This window comes from Nelumbo lutea, chromosome 1, assembly GCF_056320005.1.
Source record: "Nelumbo lutea isolate HS-2025 chromosome 1, American lotus-T2T, whole genome shotgun sequence".
In the NCBI taxonomy this organism is placed as follows: Eukaryota; Viridiplantae; Streptophyta; class Magnoliopsida; order Proteales; family Nelumbonaceae; genus Nelumbo; species Nelumbo lutea.
This window is the reverse complement of record NC_142684.1, coordinates 1,234,413-1,256,481: the sequence shown is the minus strand read 5'-3', so window position 1 is coordinate 1,256,481 and position 22,069 is coordinate 1,234,413. Positions and strand designations below refer to the sequence as shown.

General features: G+C 37.3%; 1 protein-coding gene and 1 long non-coding RNA gene across 5 annotated transcripts in view; both read right to left on the bottom strand.

Annotated features, from left to right (window-relative positions):
* Nucleotides 1-130: 130 nt before the first annotated feature.
* On the bottom strand, nt 131-3,612 carry LOC148873160 (uncharacterized). Its single transcript, XR_016105131.1, has 3 exons — nt 2,869-3,612; nt 2,291-2,329; nt 131-763 (listed from the first exon to the last, which is right to left on the bottom strand). It is a non-coding gene; the product is annotated as an uncharacterized LOC148873160 (long non-coding RNA).
* A 14,178-nt stretch (nt 3,613-17,790) lies between these two features.
* The window catches only part of LOC148873158 (ARM repeat superfamily protein), an 86,998-nt gene continuing 82,719 nt past the window's right edge, over nt 17,791-22,069 (bottom strand). For 2 of the 4 annotated variants that reach the window (XM_088963523.1, XM_088963525.1), the window contains 4 exons: nt 19,744-19,884; nt 19,527-19,655; nt 19,019-19,222; nt 17,791-18,284 (listed from right to left, as the gene is read on the bottom strand). In XM_088963523.1, coding sequence (XP_088819649.1) covers nt 18,129-18,284; nt 19,019-19,222; nt 19,527-19,655; nt 19,744-19,884 — 630 coding nt within the window. In that variant the 3' untranslated portion in view covers nt 17,791-18,128. The remainder of the gene's footprint in view (nt 18,285-19,018; nt 19,223-19,526; nt 19,656-19,743; nt 19,885-22,069) is intronic. The other 2 variants (XM_088963524.1, XM_088963526.1) reach the window with 1 other exon arrangement.

Below are 22,069 nucleotides of genomic sequence, written 5' to 3'. Positions count from 1 at the left end.
AAATGCATTTAGTCCGTTTTCTTGATTAGATGATCTGATTATCTAAACTCTTTCTCAAGCAATTCAAGCAATCCAAGAAATAAGAACAATTCAGTCAAGATTATTCTATCAATTGAAAACCCTAATCAAGAAGTCCCAAGAATGAATCCAATCAATCGAATAATATAAAAGATTTAATTACAGGTCTGAATTAACATCCAACATGATTCGAATCATAGAGAGAAAGAAAGATTCAATAAAGAAAAGCCATTAAACCCTAATCGAACTTAGGTTACTGAAATCGCAAAACCAAAGAAGAAGACAACGTATGATTGTTGCATCAATCTTCGATCTTCTCCTCTCCAATTCGCATTCAGCAGCCTTCTCTTCCTTCTTCAGCACTTATCTTCTTCAATTTGCTTTAAGGGGTTCGAACCCTAATTTCTTCTTTTTCTTTTCTTTTATACCTCTCCCTTCAGCATCTTTTCTCTTCTCTAAAGGTAGTCGCCTTTTTGGGTTCTCCCTAGGGTAGTGAATTGGGCTGTAGTTGGGCCTCCTTCTTTGGTGAGCCGAAATGCTTCCCTTGGAGGGTTTTGGTTGGGCTCTCTCCTTGGTGTTTCCCATAGAGTTTTGAATTAGGCTTTGCTTCTTTATGGGCTGAAGTGCTCTCATTTTGATTCTTAGCTAGGTCTTTCTTCTAGATGGGCCGAAATGCTTCCCTATTCGCCCTATCAGCATGTCTTTATGCTATTTTCACCCTAAGCTGTCCCAAACTCTTGATTTCCTGAAATCATTCTCAATTAGGATAAGAATCATGAAAATCATCATCAAAACCATGTATAAAACAATAAAAATGATGTATAGCATGCGCACATATCAATCTGTTAACAAGACTTCATTGATTAATTTGCAATTGGAAATTTGGATGTTGTTGTTTAGAAAATTATGTTCATATAATATTAACAAGGTTTAAAGTGTTGATTTAATATGAATGATACGGGCCAATATATGTGTTTCAACAGTACCCATTCTGCATCGACCAAAAAATTAGAAAAGAAAAATTTAATTGATTAATAAACTCAATAATTTTAAATAGTAACTAGCGAAGGGACCTTGCCAGGCAAAGTACTAACTGAATTTGTTTAGCTGATTATCATGGTTGAACATCAATGGGACCTTGCCAGACAAAGTACCAAGGTTTTGAGAATATTTTCATCAACATGAGCTCAGGTGTAACGACTCTTAGTCCAATGAAATCTCTAATTAAACCTTGATGATCAATGCTGAATAAAACAAAAAATAACTAATATGAAACTATCAGAGACGCAAGATTCTCTTCTTAGTGTTGGGAAACCAAATACAATGAACCATGGTTTTTAAAAATGAGCCGGTGACCGAATCGGTTGGGTCCAGTTATCAGTTCGAATGGTCCGACCATTTGACCCGAACAGTCAGCCTGTTCTGACAAAAAAAATTAAAAGAATTGGAAAATGGTCAACTGTTCAAACGGTTAACCGGATGGCTCAATAGTTTGTTGACCAAAATCAATGGTTTTAGGGAGAAAGGTGGTTTTGGGGGAAAATGGAATCGGTCAGGTGACTAGTTCCTAGTTTTTCTGGACCGACCGTCCGGTCCGGTTTTGAAAACCATGCAATGAACTTCTCTACGAAGAAGACAAAACCAGGCGTGGTAAAGAGAATGTCCTCACTCATTTTTTCTGGTGAATATTATAACTTGCAAACAGTAGGTAAGGTGCAAATTGACATGGTTTCCTACAAGAAGCCACTGAAAAAACCTAGGCTAGCAAATTTCAAATCTCTACCATGTAATGGGGAGGCAGATATTTGACTTGCAGTCACGAAGGCTAATTTTCATTTGCAAATAAAAAATAAAAACCAAGGTTCAAAGTATTCACACGTATCGACTTGTATCAGTTGATACGTATTGTTCCGGGACCCCTCCAATATGCCCTTATAGTGGGTGTATTGGGGGTCTGACAGGTTCAGGGTGTGGAAGAGACCTAAACCTCCCTTCTGAACCTGTTAAAAAAATAAAAAAATGTAAGAAAAAAAGGTATTGATTCGCCCAATACGCCCATACCGGCGTATAGGGAGTATCAATATTTTGAACCTTAAAAGCAGAATGAAAAGAATCAACTAACATACAAAATGAAGTAAATAAAATAGCATCATTGGCAATTACAAACATAAGCCTACTATTATAAAAAATAAAATAGGAACCAGATATTTCCAAGATTAAAAAATATAATGAATTAAAAGAACATATAACAGGAAATGGTAGATAGTCATACTTATCGTGGAGAGTTCCATGTGTTTCATACTTCCATAACCTGCATAGATGTAAATGTAGCTATACATCATGACACCGGCAGTAATTCTATTTTGAAATAAGCAAGAGATATACATCATGCAATATGCTAAAAAGTAGTAGACAATTGACGAATAGATTACTCCCATGTAAGACCATGAGTTTATACAAGGCTGCATTACCTCACGAGTCTTGACCTCTCACGTATATAAGAGCCTTTGAACATGCAACATGAAGACCGTGAGTGAAAGCTGGCCTTTCGGCCTCTTGAGCATTACTAACACAAAGTTTGCAAACTACGAAATCATAAATTCTGATGTCATTTGACAAGTCTTTTTTGAAATATCTTCTAACAAATAAAAGGCGTAGAGTGCTTTACATAAAGATCTTGGCAACTTATAGTCTGTTTGGTTGGAGGCATGCCTTTCTTCACGAAAATGAGATGAAGTAAGTCGAAAAATTTCATTTGGAGATTCCTTCCTATGTCTTTTTATGGTTAAATTTTTTCCAACTAAATGAAAAAAATGAAAACACAAGGTTTCTAAAAAGCTGACAGCTTACGCTGGAAAGACGTGCCAAACGAGGTTTTGTCAAAGATTTGCCTGCATCCGCATGCCTTGACAATGAATCTCCTTGGACCGCACCATGACCCCAACGGCCCAACCTAGTCGATAAAACGGACTTCTCATCTCAGAGTTGAGTTGTGCCACATGGTGAGATGAGATCAGAAGAGGTGCTAGGGAAAACGAACGTGATCACATGCTTGGATCCCCACTCAACGCATGTTCCCATTGAAGCAACCCCTATTGATCAAGAATATATAGTCAAGGAGGAGGAATACCCAGAAGGTTGTGTGTACGTATCCACCTGGTCGGCTTTTTCACTGAAGGCACGGGATCCGGTCGCTCAGCAGGCCAGTAGACCGTTGAACAATTGGTTTCCCCCAAGCCTCAGAAAATATAAATGTTGTTGCCCACAGGTGCAAAAGGGGGGCATTTGAACACTTATCCTTTTGACTCCCAACCTTGAGAGTCCATAGACCTACGCATAGCTATAGGCTTATATTAAGAATCTTTAGTACGCTCCGCTCTCTAGTGGATGCCGTCGAGGCGTCTCTTAGGAATTATTGATGAGCAGCCTCTCCAACAAACAGAAGCAATGCATATAGATTTAGGGCTTAGATCATCAATAGAAGAAAAAGAGCCAAAACCCAATGGTGACAGGGCCAATTTGGTTGGGGAAAGTCTATGGGTTGGAAGATCGTTTCAACTATGGAAGAAAAGCAATAGAAATGATTTTGCCGCCTGAGAAACAAGACCAATTGTTCTCCTTGTTGCAGAACCATAGCTCAACCTCAACCACTGATGTTGGCGGTGGCCCCCACTCCCCAGTCAAACGCAACACCAACCTCAGTATCCGTCATGCCCGTAACACATGGGCTGAATTAACTCACGATTTGTTGTTACATATTAAATTTTAGGGTAAATTACAAAGACTCCCCAGTATTATGGGGTGTGACAAAAACCCCCTATACTTTTATTGTGACAAAGACCCTCTTGTCATGAATGGATGCACATCATCCCATCATCATTGAATGATCTCCGTTATTTGAATTGGGTCTATTGGGATCATGGTTGAGCTGGCCCAAAGAGACACGTGGCCGCCCAGTCATAGCTTGGCCAGGTCGGCATAGCTCGGTCGAGCTATGTCACTATCGTGGTCCCCCGCCTTATCCCTCCAGCCACGTCAGCTATACGCTACGCGGATAAGCCCGACTACGGATAAGGGTGGGAGGACAACTCCACTGAGGAGTAGGATTCTACCCCGGTAACCTCGGCAGAGAGCTCTATCCCGATTATCCCGGAATCCTAATCCGATTGGGAGATGGACCTCCAGCTATAAAATGGTAATCCATGCTCAAGGTAAGGGATGATCCAATCTTCTAACTCCCATACCGCTATTTTGCTTGGACCAAGCACCCTCATTGCTTGGCCCGACCATTCACCGCCCTCTCACTGACTTGAGCGTTGGAGTACCTACTCGGGGATAATTCTTCTGGCCTCTGACTTCTTCTCTTGATCGCAGGTTACATAGCGCGTCACCGTCCTTGTAAGCTTGGCACCACCCAGTCAGCAAGGATTATTTGGTTGCTCTCCTCAGTTCGTGCACTACCTCAGATTGAGTAGCATCAGTATCGTAGCATTACAACCACACCTAGGCAGCTAGGCATTACCCAGTGCACCTACACCTTACCCAATGAAGGTTGGAATCACACCCTAGGTACTATAGAATCGTACCCTCACCCAACGTAGCTAGACATTACCCAACATGGTTAGACCTTACCCAGCAAAGGTTGGAATCAAACCCTGGGCACTTAGGGTCTATTCGTTTCCTTTTAACTCTTATCTCTTAAGATGAATCTTTTAACTTTAAAAGAAAAATGGTTGTTCATTTCCTCTTATCTCTTATTTCTTAAAATGCAATCATACAACTTTTTGTTTTCCAATGATACCCTCTAAAAGCCAAACAAAAACCCTCATATATGGTGTCAAAATAGATATTTGATAATTTTCAAAATCCAAAATTCAGAACAACATTCTTTGCATTTAGAGTTTAGAGAAAAGAAAAGTTCACCAATACTAATATACATCTTAATGTAATTATTGCACTTTGAGATGCAAGACTTCAGAGCAAATGAACATGCCCTTATTGCAACTTCGCCCATTACAACATTACTATTGTAGTGATGCCCATTGTGGGAGATACCAATGTTCAAAGAACAGGACTGAGTAGATAATCGGAGAAGGGAGAGGTTCACGGTTAAAGGCTCAATTAGGGTTGAACCATGATAACATGACATATATGTATATATACCACATGTTATATAAATACTATACAACTTTTAATATATTTAAATATGATGGATGGATTAAAAATTCCTTAATTTTTAAAGCAAATGACTAGGGTTTAAGTCTCATAATTTGCATTTTCTTTAAAATATGTGCATAATAAAGTAATACAATAAAGAGTCATTAAATAGCACAAGGATTTTCAAATTTACTTTAAAATTTCAAATATTTAAAGGCCTGGGCAGTTTCATGAAATTGGCATTGGTTCACTGGTTTTTCGGTTAAATTGGATAGTCAGCCAAATTTTCATAGAGTTTTTAGTAAACATAGTTATTGGGGTGTGACTGAACCGGTCAGGGCCTCGGGTCACGATTTAACCAGTTCGACCGATCAGGGCTTTGGGTTACGATTCAACCAGTCCGACTAGCTAGTTTGGTTTTCTAAACACTGGGAGATACCAATCATAGCTTAGTTCTAATCACAACTTGACCTCTATTTGGCCCTCCCCTTATTGGTTCGAACACTTTGGGGCCAGCCATCCGAAAACCGTGGCACTTTTTACAAGCACCATGGTCTCCCCTTATTTTGGTCTTTTGGGAACTGGGTTCCATTCCTCTCTTATTTCCTTTGGTGGGCCTTTATATGTAAATGATTATTTATTCTTATATTTGAACATTATTAGCAATCTAAAGATGTTTGTTTTATCTCTTTATTATCTTTATCTTTCGTTAACAAGTATCAAAAGAACCTAGTCTCTTAGATCCCCAAATATAAATACCTAGACTTGTAGGATTGTTTGTAAATTTAAACAAGTGGCTACATGCCCCATTTCTTTGTTTCCTTTTACTTAGTTTCTCTTGTATGAAAGTTAGTTTTAAAATTCTATTCAACCTATTAGAGGAAGGATAATAGGTGAGTGCCACTGGACTTCAATTCTTATGGGTTCCATAGGAAACCCTTGTTTTAAGGTTGATAACCTTATTGAAGCTTTGAGTGAAAACCATATTAGTAACCTCATGCATTGCACCTAAAATACCAATACATAACAACTTTAGATGAAAATAGGATAGAATAACTTTAGTGTAACTAGGATACTAAGAGTGTTGCAGTATGTGATTACCATCCTTACAAGTAGAGCAAAAAAAAAAAAAAGTTGTTAAAGTCTCAAAACTAGAATTTCCTTATAAAAAACCATAAAATAGATCTAATTTTCAATTCTAAATCAAGTTTTCAAATAAGCTTTCAATTCTTGAAAAAAAATAGAGAGAAAAACACCCTATTTTAAAAGCCATCAAATACATTTGAAACTCTCGTCTAAGGATCATCAAAACCATACTAGAGATTGTCATTTATCTAAAAGTCACATGAAAACAATCAACCCACATAAGAACAAAATTATATCAAAATTCTCACTTAGGATTAAAATCATCAATACATCATCAAAGAGCAACCTCACTCTTTGAAGTTACCTCAAAGATTCTAAAATCTATCAAATAACCTTTTAAAAAATCCTAGTTTCTTCCAAAGACTCAATATTCATTTCATGATTATCAAAAGGCATTAAAGAACCCTCCCTTTGGTCACCACCTCTTGCTCTCCTTGGGAGTGTTTAGTTAACAAACTTATGATGATGGGGCCAATCCTCCCTCATTCAATATTGAAAGACACTCTCATCTATTCCTTACCCAAGCAAAATAGATGAATAACTCTCTAAGTTAATTCTTAAGAAGTAGCATTAAAAGGTGACCTTTATATTTTCAAAATTCTAGGATGTCTAGTAGATCCGAACTAAGTAGATGTTTGACATAATGAATTTATTTTAAGAAGCAACATCAAAAGGCTGTTGTTCCATCTGTTTAAGGGTGTCTAGTAAATAAACATGGCGAATGGAATAATCACCCTCAACTAGTATTAAATGACATTCCCTTCTATGTTTATCTTTTCCTATACTAGGCTGATAGTAGATGTATGGCCCTGAGAACTTACTCTTAGGGTATAAAATCAAAAGGACATTCTTGAGCCATTTTTTTTTTCAAATCTAGGGGTGTCCCATAAATATACATATGGTATAGGGACTAAACCTCCCTTAATTAGTATTAAGAGACATTCCCATCTTTTCCATACCTAGAATCATAGTCTTCTATGAATTTAGATACCCTTCTCTTTTTCTACTAGAGGGAGCCTAAGTAGATAGATGACCCTAAGAGTCAACTCTTAGGGAATTATATAAAAAAGCCGCTTGTTAAGCTTATTCGTCCCTTTAGAATTTAGGAGTGTTTAGTAAATATACATATAATGAAGGGACTAAGCATTCCTGAACCAGTATAAAAAATGCTCCCATATACACCAATGAATGACCTTTTCTCTCCTATTTGATGAGCCAAAAGGACAAACCATACTAATTGTGTCAATATTCCTTTGGGTTCTTAACCAAGGAAAGGTAAACATAAATAAATAACAACAAATCTCAACATATGCCAAATTCCTTAAAAATTGACCTCATTACAAATAAAAAAAAAATCATATCTAGAAAAACAAAGTCATCAAAATTTGATAAGCCTAACTCATGTTAAATTGGTAAAGTTCTAAAAAAATCATTTAAAATATTGTATCTCAGCCCAAAAGTGATCAAATGTCTTATTAAAGTCATCAAATTTCTTCAAAACATGGTTTTCAAAAATGAATCAGTGACCAAATCGGTCAGGGGTCTGGTTACTGGTTTGAATGGTCCAACTGTTCGACCCGAATAGCTAGCCTGTTCTAACGAAAAAATAAAAAAAATTAAAAAAATTGAAAAACAGTCAAAAATGTTCAAACGGTTTGAACAGTTAACTGGCCAATTCAACGGTTTGCTGACCAAAATCAACAGTTTTGGAGGGAAAAAACAGTTTTAGAGGAAAATGGAACCGGTCACACTGGTTCCCGGTTTTTCCGGTCCAACCATCCGGCCGGTCTGATTTTGAAAGCAGTGCTTCAAAGTCATATACATTTACTTCAACACCACATTTGTAAAACTTCACAGTTAGACAGACTATTTTCCAAACCTATCTGTTTTTATGTAGCTAATTCACTTCACATACCGTAACTACTTCTAAAACTCTTTCTCCTATCTAAAATTTGGTTTTAATTTGTCTTTCAAATGTTTTGACCAAGTTTTTGATAAAGGCCCACCTATCCTTCTATTCTTCTATTGCATTCTCATTACATTGCATAAACCCATTCCGGCAACAAATAGATTCAATAACATCACATCCTTATTAGATTTTCACAGTCCACTCTAACTGAGCACTTTAGACATAACCATTCATATATATTAGGAGCAGATCAGTTTTATTGTGGTTTTTGGTTGTTTTTATTTCGACACATGGTCACAAGAATATTGAGAGCAATTTCTCTTTCATGTACCACACACCAATGGTTGTTGTAGCAAAATTCTTGTCTCGTTTGGGTTTGTCGGTTTTGTCTCCCCAGTCCCCACCAATGACGTTAACTCAACACCCTGCCAAACTAGAGTCCGTATCTCATGTCCACGAGAATCTTGTTCCCGTTTATCGCAGTCACACATGGAGAACTTCTCATCCTCTGCATAGTGTTATGCAGGAAGAGATGTTCCTAATTCACGGGGGTGGCGTATTGTGGGTAGGTGTGGGCAGGGTCTGTGGGCATGAGATCAGGAGTTGTCAAAGTACAAGGGTTGTCGGCCGTGAGGTTGGTGATGAATCTGCTATTTGATGATCTGTTTAGCATAGTTTTCAAAATCAGATCGGATAGTCGGATTGGAAAAATCGGGAACCGGTTAGGTGATTGATTCCGTTTTTTCCTAAAATTGGAATTTTGCCCAAAAAATGTTGATTTAATCAGCAAACCACTGACCTAGGTGGTTGAACCGTTCAAATCATTCACCGTTTAACAGTTTTGACCATTTTTAAATTTCTTTTATTTTTTATTTTTTGTCAGAATAGGCCATCTGTTCGATTCAAACAATTGAACTGTTTGACCCAAAAATCGGACCCTTACCGATTCGGTTTTAAAAACCTTCCTGTTTAGTATCTGAAATCGGGAATACGTTGAGACATATTACTACCAAAGAGGCACAGGCTTGTAGTGGATACATTTAAATGGCGCAAGCTTAAATTATTTCTTTCATTTTCCCATTCAATCTTGTTTTTCTACACTTGACATAAGCATGATGAACCAAGTGCATGTAGAATCGAACAGCTGAAGTCTCTGGCGCCTTTACCTGCATGCAAAAGAGAATGAGAGGAGCTTCACAGTATCGGACCCGAGACACCAACCTCTCAAAGAATATCTGAGAGAGAGTAGCTTAATCTGATTAGAGCCAAGATTGAAAGGATGATTTTCCTTTCTTAGTAAAAGGGCTTTTTCTCATTTTGTGTAGAAGCACTTGGGAGAGATCCCTTAAATAGTTGCTCCTCCAACGTTAAGTTCCTTGACATTAGGAACAATAGTTATCAGAATAACCAATTGAGATAAGCATTAGTATTTATGCTCCACCAGATTTGAGACAAGTGTCTCAACTTGACCAAGGATCTAACCACTTGGTCACCCAGTCTAGACTGGGTCAAATGGACATCCATTGACCCAATAAGAGCTGGAATATGGATCCAAATTATCCAACAACATTGGTATCTCCATGCATGAAAATGTTTTTAAATAAGCAATCAAATAAATTTGTTTTTATAGAAAATAAATAAATAGGTAATTATTTAAAAATAAATGATTGTGTGTGAGAGTGTTGCATGGAGATGACCATCAAATATCAACCATCAACATGTGGCTTGTCACATGGCCATTGGATATTCCAACATGTTGAGGATTAAACGAGGGCCTATGGCCACTCCACCATCATCTCCCACTTGGCCAGTTAGGCCCAAGATGAATGGGTGCCGACCAATCCCATTGCTTCAACGTGCCTTACATAATCTGTAATTGCAGTGGGTTTAGTCAAAGGGTCAGCAATCATATCTTTTGTAGGTACATATTCTACTAGGATCTCATTCCGTTGGTAGACATCATATAAATACCGGTAATTGAGATCTATGTGTTTCCCTTTAAGGCCGGTCTCAGCATTTTTAATTGTCTTAATAGCAGCTTTGTTGTCATTGAAGATCTTCACAGCTCCTATTGGTACATCAGGAATTCGGAGTTCTTCCAAGAATCTCCTAATCCAAACTACTTTAGATGTCGCAGAGCTACAAGAGATGAACTTAGCTTCCATGGTGAATTTGGCTACACAGCTTTGTTTCTTGCTTGTCCATGAGACAACACCCCCTCCTAGGAGGAATAAGTACCTGGTTGTGGATTTTCTATCATCCGGGTCACCTGCAAAATCAACATCACAATAACCTAGTAACTTTAGATCATTTGCATGATAGGTTAATTTGAAGTGTTTTGTTAACTTCAAGTATCTAAATATTCTTTTAACAATCTTCCAATGTATTTTACCTGGGTTACTTTGATATCTACTGACAAGACCTACTGCATATGAGATATCTGGTCTTGTGCAAAGCATGGCATACATCAAGCTACAAATAGCTTGAGCATAGGGTCTATATTTCATTTTCTCTATTTCTTCATCATTAGTGGGTGCCATATCTTTACTTAATTTGGTTCCTTTACAAATTGGAGTTTCAACTCCATTACAATCTTTCATATTAAATTTCTTTAGGATTTTCTTTAGGTAATGCTCTTGTGAAAGAGTTAAGGTCTTAGTGTTCCTATCTCTCTCTATTTTAATTCCAAGTACATAGCTCGCATTACCCATGCCTTTCATTTCAAAGTTGGTTTTCAACCAATCTTTGGTGTCATTAATCATGGATACATCATTTCCAGTAATAAGAATATCATCTATATATAAAGAAAGAACAACAAAACTGCTCCCACTATTCAAAGAGTAAACACAATGATCAAATGGATTAGGTATAAATCCAAGTTTAGAAATTGCTTCATGGAAGGTATGGTACCACATCCTAGAGGACTGTTTTAAACCATATAATGATTTCTTTAATTTATACAACTTATTTTCTTGTTCCTCTATTACATAACCTTTGGGTTGAGTCATGTATATTTCTTCATTCAGCTTCCCATTGAGAAAAGCTGTTTTGACATCTAACTGACATAACTTTAAGTCCAAAAAGGCAACTAAGGACATTAGGATTCTAATAGAGGTAAACTTGGAAACTGGAGAGTAAGTCTCCTCATAATCAATCCCTTCTACTTGGGTGTACCCTTTTGCTACTAATCTTGCCTTATATTTTTCTATAGATCCATCAGTATTGAGTTTTCTCTTTAATATCCATTTACACCCTATAGGTTTTCTATTCTTGGGTAAATCAACTAATTCCCAAACATGATGTTTGTTTATTAAGTCTAACTCATCTTGTATAGCTTCACACCATTTTCTTTATCAGGTGCATCCATAGCATCTTCAAACTCAATTGGATCATCAAGAGACTCTTCATTCAAGTAGGTATAATAATCTTTTAATCTTGATGAAGGGAATCTTTCTCTTTGAATTCTACCTAAGGTGTCGTTATTAGGTGAAGCTTGTTTATTAGGTGCAACCTCATCTTCTATAATTTCTTTGTTTAATTCAAATAAGTTGGGTAAATGTTTATTATCCTCAATTTGATCTTCTAGAAAAATAACATCCCTACTCTCTATTAATTCAACTGTTCCATCAGATTTATGATTAACAAACCTATACCCTTTGCTATTATCATTGTACCCTATAAAGGTACATCTTAGACTCTTGTTATCTAACTTGCTTCTTTGCTGATTTGACACTCTTACATAGGCATTAGCCCCCCAAATTTTGATGTCAGTCAGGTCAGGTTTTCTACCTGTCCACATTTCATGGGGTGTTAAGCTATTAACTTTAGTTGGAACCTTATTTAGGATATACGCAGTAGTACCTAAGGCCTCTCCCCAAAAGTGTGTTCCTAGACTTGAGTGAGATAACATTGATCTCACCATATCCAACAAAGTCCTATTTCTCATTTCAGCCACTCCATTCTGTTGTGGCGTGAAGGACATGGTTAATTGGTGTATGATTCCATTTTGTGTACAAAAGTCATTAAATAGGTTAGCGATATATTCTCCACCTCTATCACTCCTAAGAGTTTTTATTTTTCTATCCAATTGGTTTTCTACAAGTGTTTTATACTCTTTAAATTTTTCTAAGACTTTTGATTTTCTTTTAATCAGATACACAAAACCAAATATGGAGAAATCATCTATAAAAGTTACAAAATATTCCATACCCCTATGTGTTTTTACATTCAAAGGGCCACAAACATCAGAGTGTACTATAGCCAATAATTCCTCTGATTTCTTTCCCTTCTTAAAAGGGATCCTAGTCATTTTTCCACTAAGGCATGGTTCACAATAATTAAAATTTGTTTCTATTTTGGGAATTAAGCCATTGGTGCTCATTCTCATCATTTTATCTTTGTTTATGTGACAAAGTCTCATGTGGCATATGTATGCATTTTCATTTACATGATAAGCACAATCATAACTAGAAAGAGCAACAACTTTATTAATAGTTAAATGATACAATCCATCAGACTTATTCCCAAGCATTAGAACTCTACCATGCTTTCCTATGGTCACCTTTCCTTCCCTGAAACGTACATCAAAACCCTTCTCATCTAACAGAGGAACTGGCAATAAGTTTCTCCTAAAATTGGGTGCATACAATACATCATTAAGGATTAAATTTGTGTTCTCATTTATGGGGATCTTCACTTTTCCAGTTCTAAGCACATCAGTGTAGGTGTTGTTTCCCATGAAAATTCTGTGTTCTCCCGTCTTCATTTCTTTCAATTCCAGGAACATCTCTTTAGTCTTGCAAATATGCTTAGAAGAGCTAGAATCTATGCACCAATCCGAAAGAACAAAATCAGTAAAGTAGGATTCAGAGACTACACACACTACGTCTTTCTTTTCAGTTTTTCCATTTTCATTATTTTATTTATTCTTCTTGCATTCTGGGCAGTTATATTTTGTAACCTTGTTTTCTACAATTAAAACAATGCTTACCCTTAGTCTTCTTGAATCCTTTTGAGAATTTAAATTTCTTGTTAAATTTCTTCCCATTAGCATTTTTGAAAAACTTGCCCTTAGGCTTTTCAGCAATTTGGGAAGTTTCAATTGGTTTGGGAGTAACCATTAAGGATGAAGGTTGGGATTTCTTGCTCTTCCTTTCAGCCTCCAATAACAAGGTAGGTAAGTTTTTTTTTATGTTAACTTCTCTTCTAGATAGGTTCAAAGTTGTCACTACTGAAATCCAAGAAGATGGGAGGCTATTGAGAATGGTTGAGACCTGAATTTTATCAGGAATAGGATTCCCAGTGGCTGCCAAATCCATGGCAATCACATTCATTTTACTAACATGATCTACTAAAGAATCCTCTTCTCTCATTTCACAATCATAATATTTTTCAATTAACAATTGAACATAGGTTTCAATTATTTTTCCATATGTTTCTTTAATGGCTTCAAACATGTCTTTAGCATTATTGTGTTTTTCAAATACAACTTCTATGTCAGGCTCCATAAAGGTTAATAAACAATTTCTTGCCTTCCTATTATCCCTTTCCCATTTTTGATATTCACGAATTACAGTCAAAGAATCATCATCATCAGGTTTAGCAGGAATGGGTTTATCTAAAACATAATCAACATTTTCTTCATCAAGTATCCTTCTATTCCTACGTTTCCAGAGAGAATAATTGGTGCCATTTAGTTTCTCAGTTTTATTGAGTTCTTGGGATAAGGCAGTAGTAGACATGATTCAAAAAAAAAAAAATATAGCAACAGTATTCCAAATATAAACAAAGCAAGTGCAAATCTCCAGTGGCTGTAATTTATGGGACTGTCATTCAATTTTAGAGGCAAAAAATAAGCGAATAAAGTAAATGCAAATGGAGTACTTAGCTGTTCACGCAAAACGTATTAATTTCTCCAGCTCCCACTGTTCCTTTTTTATTCAACAGCAACATTGGTATTAGGCAATGATGCTCAAAACTTCAAATCTCGACGCTCAGTCGGCGAGCAATGATGGATGAGTGGAGCTCTTACTCGTAACCCTTCTACCGATGAGAAAGAGAGGGCGTTGCTGCTCTGTGAAGGTCGCGAGTTCGGTCAAGATCTTGCAGATGGATCAAAAGAAAAGGAAAAAAAAGAGGATGAAGTTTCAGTAGTTCTTCGAGCAACAGGTTCACTTGAGAAAATTTGGAACAAGAGTCTGCCACAAAAAAATGTCACTGGAGCGAACAGGTGCTTCGGAGGTTGTAGTTGCGCAAGGACGAAGCCGAGGGTTCTATTGTCTCAGAGTTGCCATAGCCACTGGAGATGGGCAGTTGAACAGGGGACTCACAGTCACCCAGTGACGCTTTCGAACAGGGTTTTCGAAGATGAAACCCTTGTTTCCGTGAAGATTGCACAAATGGGAGGAGACGAGTCGATGGCAGAGAGGCAGAGAGGAAACTCTCGAAGTGGGTTTTGTTTCTCTCTCCTCTCCTTCGGATCTTAAAAGATGAGATACGATTTGGTGAGGCGCACCTATGTTTTGAACACTATACCAGTCGAACCTCGCTCTGATACCAATGATGAACCAAGTGCGTGTAGAATCGAACGGCTGTAGTCTCTGGCGCCTTTACCTGCATGCAAAAGAGAATGAGAGGTGCTTCATAGTATCGGACTTGAGACACCAACCTCTCAAATAATATGTGAGAGAGAGTAGCTTAACCTGATTAGAGCCAAGACTGAGAGGATAATTTTCCTTTCTCAGTAAAGGGTTTTTTCTCATTTTGTGTAGAAGCACTTGGGAGAGATCCCTTAAATTGTTGCTCCTTCAACGTTAAGTTCCTTGACATTAGGAACAATAGTTATCAGAATAACCAATTGAAATAAGCATTAGTATTTATGCTCCACCAGATTTGAGACAAGTGTCTCAACTTGACCAAGGATCTAACCACTTGGTCACCTAGTCTAGACTGGGTCAAATGGATATCCATTGACCCAATAATAGCTAGAATATGGATCCAAATTATCCAACAACATTGGTATCTCCATGCATGAAAATGTTTTTAAATAAGCAATCAAATAAATTTGTTTTTATAGAAAATAAATAAATAGGTAATTATTTAAAAATAAATGATTGTGTGTGAGAGTGTTGCATGGAGATGACCATCAAATATCAACCATCAACATGTGGCTTGTCACATGGCCATTGGATATTCCAACATGTTGAGGATTAAACGAGGGCCTATGGCCACTCCACCATCAAAGCAGAAGGAGCATTAATTCAATCGTGGAATTACTATGGACCTATTCCAAGGTCCCACTTTCTGCACTTTTACATGGGAAGAATCTTTCATCTTCTGCTCAAACTTCAATAGTAAAATGAGTCCAGTGCCTACAAATGAATAGAAAAACAACAATAATTTGAAGCTGAACAGAAAAACTTCAATACATACAACACGGAGAATACCATATATTTTTGAAAAAAAAACTCAAGGGCATTTTTGTCCTTTACTTTTTCTGTATTTTGGCTCAAGTGACAATTTGGTCTCCAAAATTTAAAATGCGACAATCCAGTATTCAAACATTCAAAATGTAACAATCCGGTATCCGAACTTTCAAATGTGACAATTCAGTACTTGCCGTTATTTAGTCCGTTAATCAGCCATTAAGTGACATTTGAAAAGTAAAAAATGCCCTTCAAATGCCATCTAATTCTCTTTATCAACCATCCAAACATTGACAAAAAACTGAACAGTCCAAAATCCTAGCATCTTCTATTCAAAAAAGTTGGTGATTGTTTAGAAGAATGTAGAATTTGGGACTGTTCATTTTATTGTCAATGTTTGGATGGTTGATAAAGAGAATTAGATGGCATTCTTAAGGCATTTTTGACTTTTCAAATGTCACTTAATGGCTGATTAACGAACTAGTTAACGACAGGTACTAGATCATGAATTTTCCCTAATATTGTTATTAACGATTGGATTCTTTAAGAATGTATGACTAGTTAAGTAATTTTGAAAACCACAGGGCATATTTATGTAGGTTAATTAGTGAAACCACATGCTACATTTAAGAAATTAATCCTAATTTATGGTGTCATTTCTCCACTGAGTAATTTTTTTTAATAAAAAAACACATATTTTAGTTCTATCATTTTTCAACATTTACCTAGTCGTGTTTCATACTAAAATGAGACTCAAATTTAGTGTAATTGATATGATTTCTCAGATTTAATGAGTTTCCCCGGCACATCCAGCCGTATCTATTTTTTTGGTAACATATCCAATGCATATTCAAAGCTTATAATACATTTCTTATAATTGTTTTTTCCAACAGTCTTTGGGTCTGTTTGGTTTGTGGTAGTAACGGAATGGTCCATTTTGATTCCAACTGTTTAGTTGGACATAATCAAAATCTCATTCCCATTCCTGGTGGAATAGTATTCCCCCATTTGAGGGAATGACCATTCCCTCACCTTCACCTTGGGAATGAGAATCTGTTCCAGCCAATTCTGATTCCAATTTTGGTTTCAGTTTGAACCAAAGTGAGGGGAATGGATCATTCTAATTCTGATTCCTAAGGATTCTGATTTTGACTGTGAACCAAACGGACCCTTTGTGTTTTCAATACCTTGAACCTTAGGCCTAACTTAAAAGTAAAAGTTATCTTAGGTCCCTCTAAAATAGGTGGTAGACATACATAGAGGAAAATTAGTGGTTGAGTTGGAACTTGACCATTAAGTAATAACACAATGTTTGTAGGCCTGTCTTTTAAGGGTCTATTTGGTTCATAATCGGAATCAGAATTGGAATTGGAATTGAAATCAAAATCCTTTGGAATTGGATTTGGAATGGTCTATTTCCATAGTATGATTGGTTTAGACAGGAATTGGAATCAGTTGGAATAGGATTTCATTCCCAAGGGATGGGGAGGGAATGTCCATTCCCTCAAATGGGGGAATACCATTCCACCAGGAATTTTAATGGGATTCCAATTCCATCCAAACGAAACAGTTGGATTGGAATGGTCCATATTGATTCTGATTCCAGGCCCCTATTCCTGCAAACCAAACTGGCCCTAAATGATGTGACTAGATCCTATTAGACCCATTGAAAATCCTCTTACCATGATCTCATGTACGATGTTTGCAACACTTTGTGATGGAGGATTTTAACTTAGAGAGAGAGAGAAAGAAACTATCTTCCCATTCTTAATGATGACAGCTATTTAGATCTGACAATTGGGTTGGGTGGAGTAATTGATAAATACTTGGTTTCAAAAATAATTAAAAAGAATTACAATTATTTATTTATCTTAATTTTAGATTTTGTTAGTGAAAAACATTTTTTTATCCTTTAGGCTGTCTTTGGATTGATAGAAATAGGAGAGGGAGGGTTGCGGGAAAGCTTTTTAAAAGTATTCACAAAATTCCTTGAGATTGAAAAACTTTCCCTCAACTTTACCTTTCTTCTCTCTTTCTATCAAATTAAACACAACCTTAGGTTCCGATCCGATGTTCTTAGATTTTAACCATGAAAAGCTCAGATTTAGGAACGAGCAAGTCTGATACAGACCCATGTGAATACCGTAAAACGTCCTTAGATGGAAAAATAGTTAATGTGGTGCCGAGGGGGGAGGGGGAGAGCTAAGTTTCATTGTTGGTAAGTCATGCAAATCCATTACAGTAGCATCATTTATTCTGTGAATCCACAAAAGGCTCTTACCTTAATGAATGGCTATTTACTACTTTCATGGGGAAGGGCGTGAAAGAGAGCAGAATATCAAAAAGCGAGATAATTGGCTAAAAATTGATGCTAATTCTTAAACTTCTAAAGGCTATGCTCATAAAAAATTGATCTGAAAAGCAAAAGGAGAAACAAGTACATGTAAATACATGTATAAACACCACCAATCCTTCTAGCATCCAGCGGCTTTCAAGAATTTGTCGTATGGACTTGATGGTGGCAACCTGAATGAATGTTGTTCTTGCTCACTTAAACAGGAGAGCTTATCCTGTCTCTGAACTTTCTCAAGAGCCATTGGTGTTAGATCCACGTCTGGAAGTTCCATCTTCTGAAATAGCATCCAACAAGAAAACTAACCTATTATCCCAGGGTTAATTGATGCAAAAATTTAGTCGTCTGACACATGAATCATCATTTAGAATGCAAAAGGTCAAGGGAAACACACTTAATAACCAAATGGCATTTAGCATCTCTCAAGGCAAGAGAAGATGCATCGCATTGGAAGTATTGCAAATATCCTCTGGAAGAGGAAATGCATATTTCTTTTGTTTCCGTTATCAACACTTAAATCATGGATAAGAGCCATTGCCTGGTGCAAAAAAGATGCAGTATCCAGTTCAGTCCTCCCAAGATGTTAGCCAGGACCTAGCCTGTTTATACTAGAATTATGGATTACAATTCAGATATCTCAGAACAGGCCATTTAGATGACAGTTCCATGTTGATGGATGATATTAAAAATCAAATGAATCAGATTCTCTGGAAAGACCATGATAAAATTTGCAATTCTACGATGTTCCCTAGAAAATGTGATTGATAGCTATGATCATCAAATCAACAATACTTTCTCACTATGACAAATTCAGGTGACAGTCTGGTCAACATAATCTACACAGACAAGACTTGACATAAATCTATTCAGTAATAAACCAGCAAAATGACTTTCTTAAACCTCACCGCTATCTTGTAGAGCAGAAGCTTTTCTGAAGCAATGGGCTTTTTTAATCATAACTTAATGCATAAGTGTAGCAACTAAACCATGATTTTTGATGTTTAATCTTACCATGTCTGAGAAAGTTGGCCCTTTCTTTTCAGCTTCAGCACCTATCCCCATGTCTTCCTGTTGATTCTTGAAGCTTAAAAGTACAGACATCTTCTTCTGTTTACCTATTACAAGGGCTTCACACTGATTCTTCATTTGGTCGTAAGGTATGGGTGTAGTGGAAACTGGAAGGCTTGCAACTTCTCTTGCTGTTTCCAATACCTGCTAGGAATACAACATTGCAATGTGAAATGGTTGATCTATTGTATCTCAATCATGAGGTCATATGTTAGGTATCATCATTCAATGGGTCTTGAAAATAGGGATCTCATGCCATCCAACTCAATTAGTTTTACTTATAATCTGACTGACATAGGAGAATTGCTGAGTGGGATGTAACAGATATGTGGTCCACTTGAACATGTTACTGTGCCATCAGTAAACCATCCTCAGTTTACCTAGGGAAGAACTTTGATGCATCTTCATAACAATGAAATCTAGACAGATTAGCTAAGAGGGTGATACATACTGATTCCAATAGTTGGTTAACACTGAGAATATCAAACGTATTAACGGAGACTGATGTCTTGTGACCTGATTGACTTCCACTTGCTTCAGGGAAAGCTTCTTCATCTGTCAATGCAGCTGGAGGTATAATCTGAAAGAAAAACACAAGCATTTCAGCAAGAATGTTTCACATGTGTAGCCATTTGTAGCATTATAAGGTAATAGAAAATGGAATCAACCTCATAAAAAGCTTGGAAATCAATTTGTGCAAGTGGAGAACATGGCTGTGGTGTTTCCATAAATAGGGGAACTCCCAATGGACATGCATCATCAGGTGAGAACCCTTCTAGGAGTTGCTTCTTAATTGCTGATAACTCATCCTGCAATAAAAAAGTGTAGAATGATATTTATTAAACTTACACAAGGTTTAGAGAGGGTCTCTTTTTTTTTGAAGGATAAAAAGGAAAATTTTATTAAAATGAAAAATAAAGGCAGTACATCTCAAAAAGCTGGTTGTCAAGTTGACAAACTAAATACAGCTCAGATCGAACTGTGAAAGAATCAAAATTACAAGGTGTTAAAGTGAGCCGAATAGGGGTAGTTTAGTCATCTTATGTTTGTTAAGTAGTTTGCTTATGTGGCAGTTTTATTAGGATACTCTGCCCCACACTTAAGTAAGGGCAGTCTTTGTAAATGTCATTAGAATCTAATAACTATTAAGGGGGTTGACTGAATGGGTAGTCCATCAGATTTTGACAGACCCTTCTTTTCCTTCTTCTTCTTCTTCCTGGTTCGGGTTACTGTAGCAGCATTCGAAAAATGGTATCAGAGCCATGTTCCTGACCCACTTCAGTTCGTAAAGCATCTCAGCAGAGTTTGTGGCCCTTCTTCGTTTCTGGTCAGTCAATGGAGAGAACTTGTTCGCCCTGTTAGACAGTTTTGTATGCCCTTAGCTTCAGTCCAATTTGATGTACTTTTGATATTTAGTGTAAATAAATAAAGTGCATGTTTGATTCATGTTGTTTGGTATAATTCTGTGTAAGACCCTAAAACTGGACACTTATTGAGACTCGTGTTAGTTTTAAATGTTCACAGCCATTGGATAAGTCTGGGGAGATTTATCTTGCCAAGGCTGATACTGGTGTGCCACCAAGTGTTGGGATAACTTGTCTCGGCCACCAGGGTAACACCCAAGGCAGATGCAGTATGGGATTGCTCAAATCCTTGAACCAGACCAGATTTCCAGTATTACCCTGGACCTTGAAGACAGATGGGCAAAACTAGAAAGTTACACCTGACCCCCAGACTCGATTATGATACTTCACTAGGTGTCGGATCGGACTGTCTTTGATATGCCAATCAGTGAGATCCTTAGCAGCGGTCAAAACCTGAGCATGTTGGGGCAGCCTGAGAATTCATCTGAGTGGGTGATCATAGTGACAGGATCAGCCCCTTTGTCAGACAAAGGTAATGATCGGGAATGCAGTCTCTTTGATGGAAACCAAACTGCCGACAGTTGATTTCAATCATTGGAATTTTGTTTTTGCAAAATTTATATGATATATATGTATATATATGTACAGTTTCAAAATGTTTGCAAATGGTTTTAATTCCCGAGATCCATGTGAGTGGAGAGTGCAGCACTGTTCCTTGCAGCCGAGGGAGAGGTCCTCTCTTGTCGGGCAATGCTTGATCATCAAGGGTTGAGAGGTTAAGTGTAAGACCATTTAGGATAATACCTGATGGGCTAATCTTGCACCTGCCCACAGTCCTTGGGTTTTTATAAGATGGCTTGGCCCAGGGACCACTTAATGTAAGTGTTGGGCCCATAGGGTCCATGTGATGGGCTTAGGGGTTCACTGAGTTTTCTCAGTGAATTCGGCTAGGCCTTGTAATAAAGGCTGGGCTGAACCCATGTGGCTGGTGTGTAGATCAATGCTTGGGTCCCATGCCATACAAAGAAGCCCAATTGGGCAGCATATTGGAAACTAGTTAAGCACTGAACACTTAATGGGCCAAAAGCCCATTTCGAGCTGGGGTGATATGATCACCCATCTGTGGGGCGGATCTGGGATTAAAGTTACAAAAGGATTGGGCCTTTTACCTTATCCACTCTGGGAGACCAAATTCAAATCAGATTTGAATCTGGTAACCTCCTGATAAGATCAGGAGTAAGCTAACTTAATCTGCAGATAGGATTAAGATCATCCCCTATCCAAATACTGATTTGGATTGGGATAACTCCTAATTAGGAGGTTTCTTAATCAAGAAGAAAGGAGGAGAAACCCAAAGAGAAGAAAAACAATTAGATTTCGAACCTAAGTTTTTTGTGGCAAATATACATCCTGCGAATTGAGATTGGATCTCATACACACTCCAGAGAGAAGAGAAGCAATTTAGCCATCTTCGTCTCAGGAGATCTCCTCCAGCCGCTCCATTCTTTCTAACAAGATTCGATCTTTGAAGAAGAAAGAAATCAAGAAATCAGTTCTTGACATCAGTTTTGCAGAAAAGAGCGAAAAAGATTTGGTGCTCATAGTTTCCAGAGGATTCTTGCGAAGGATC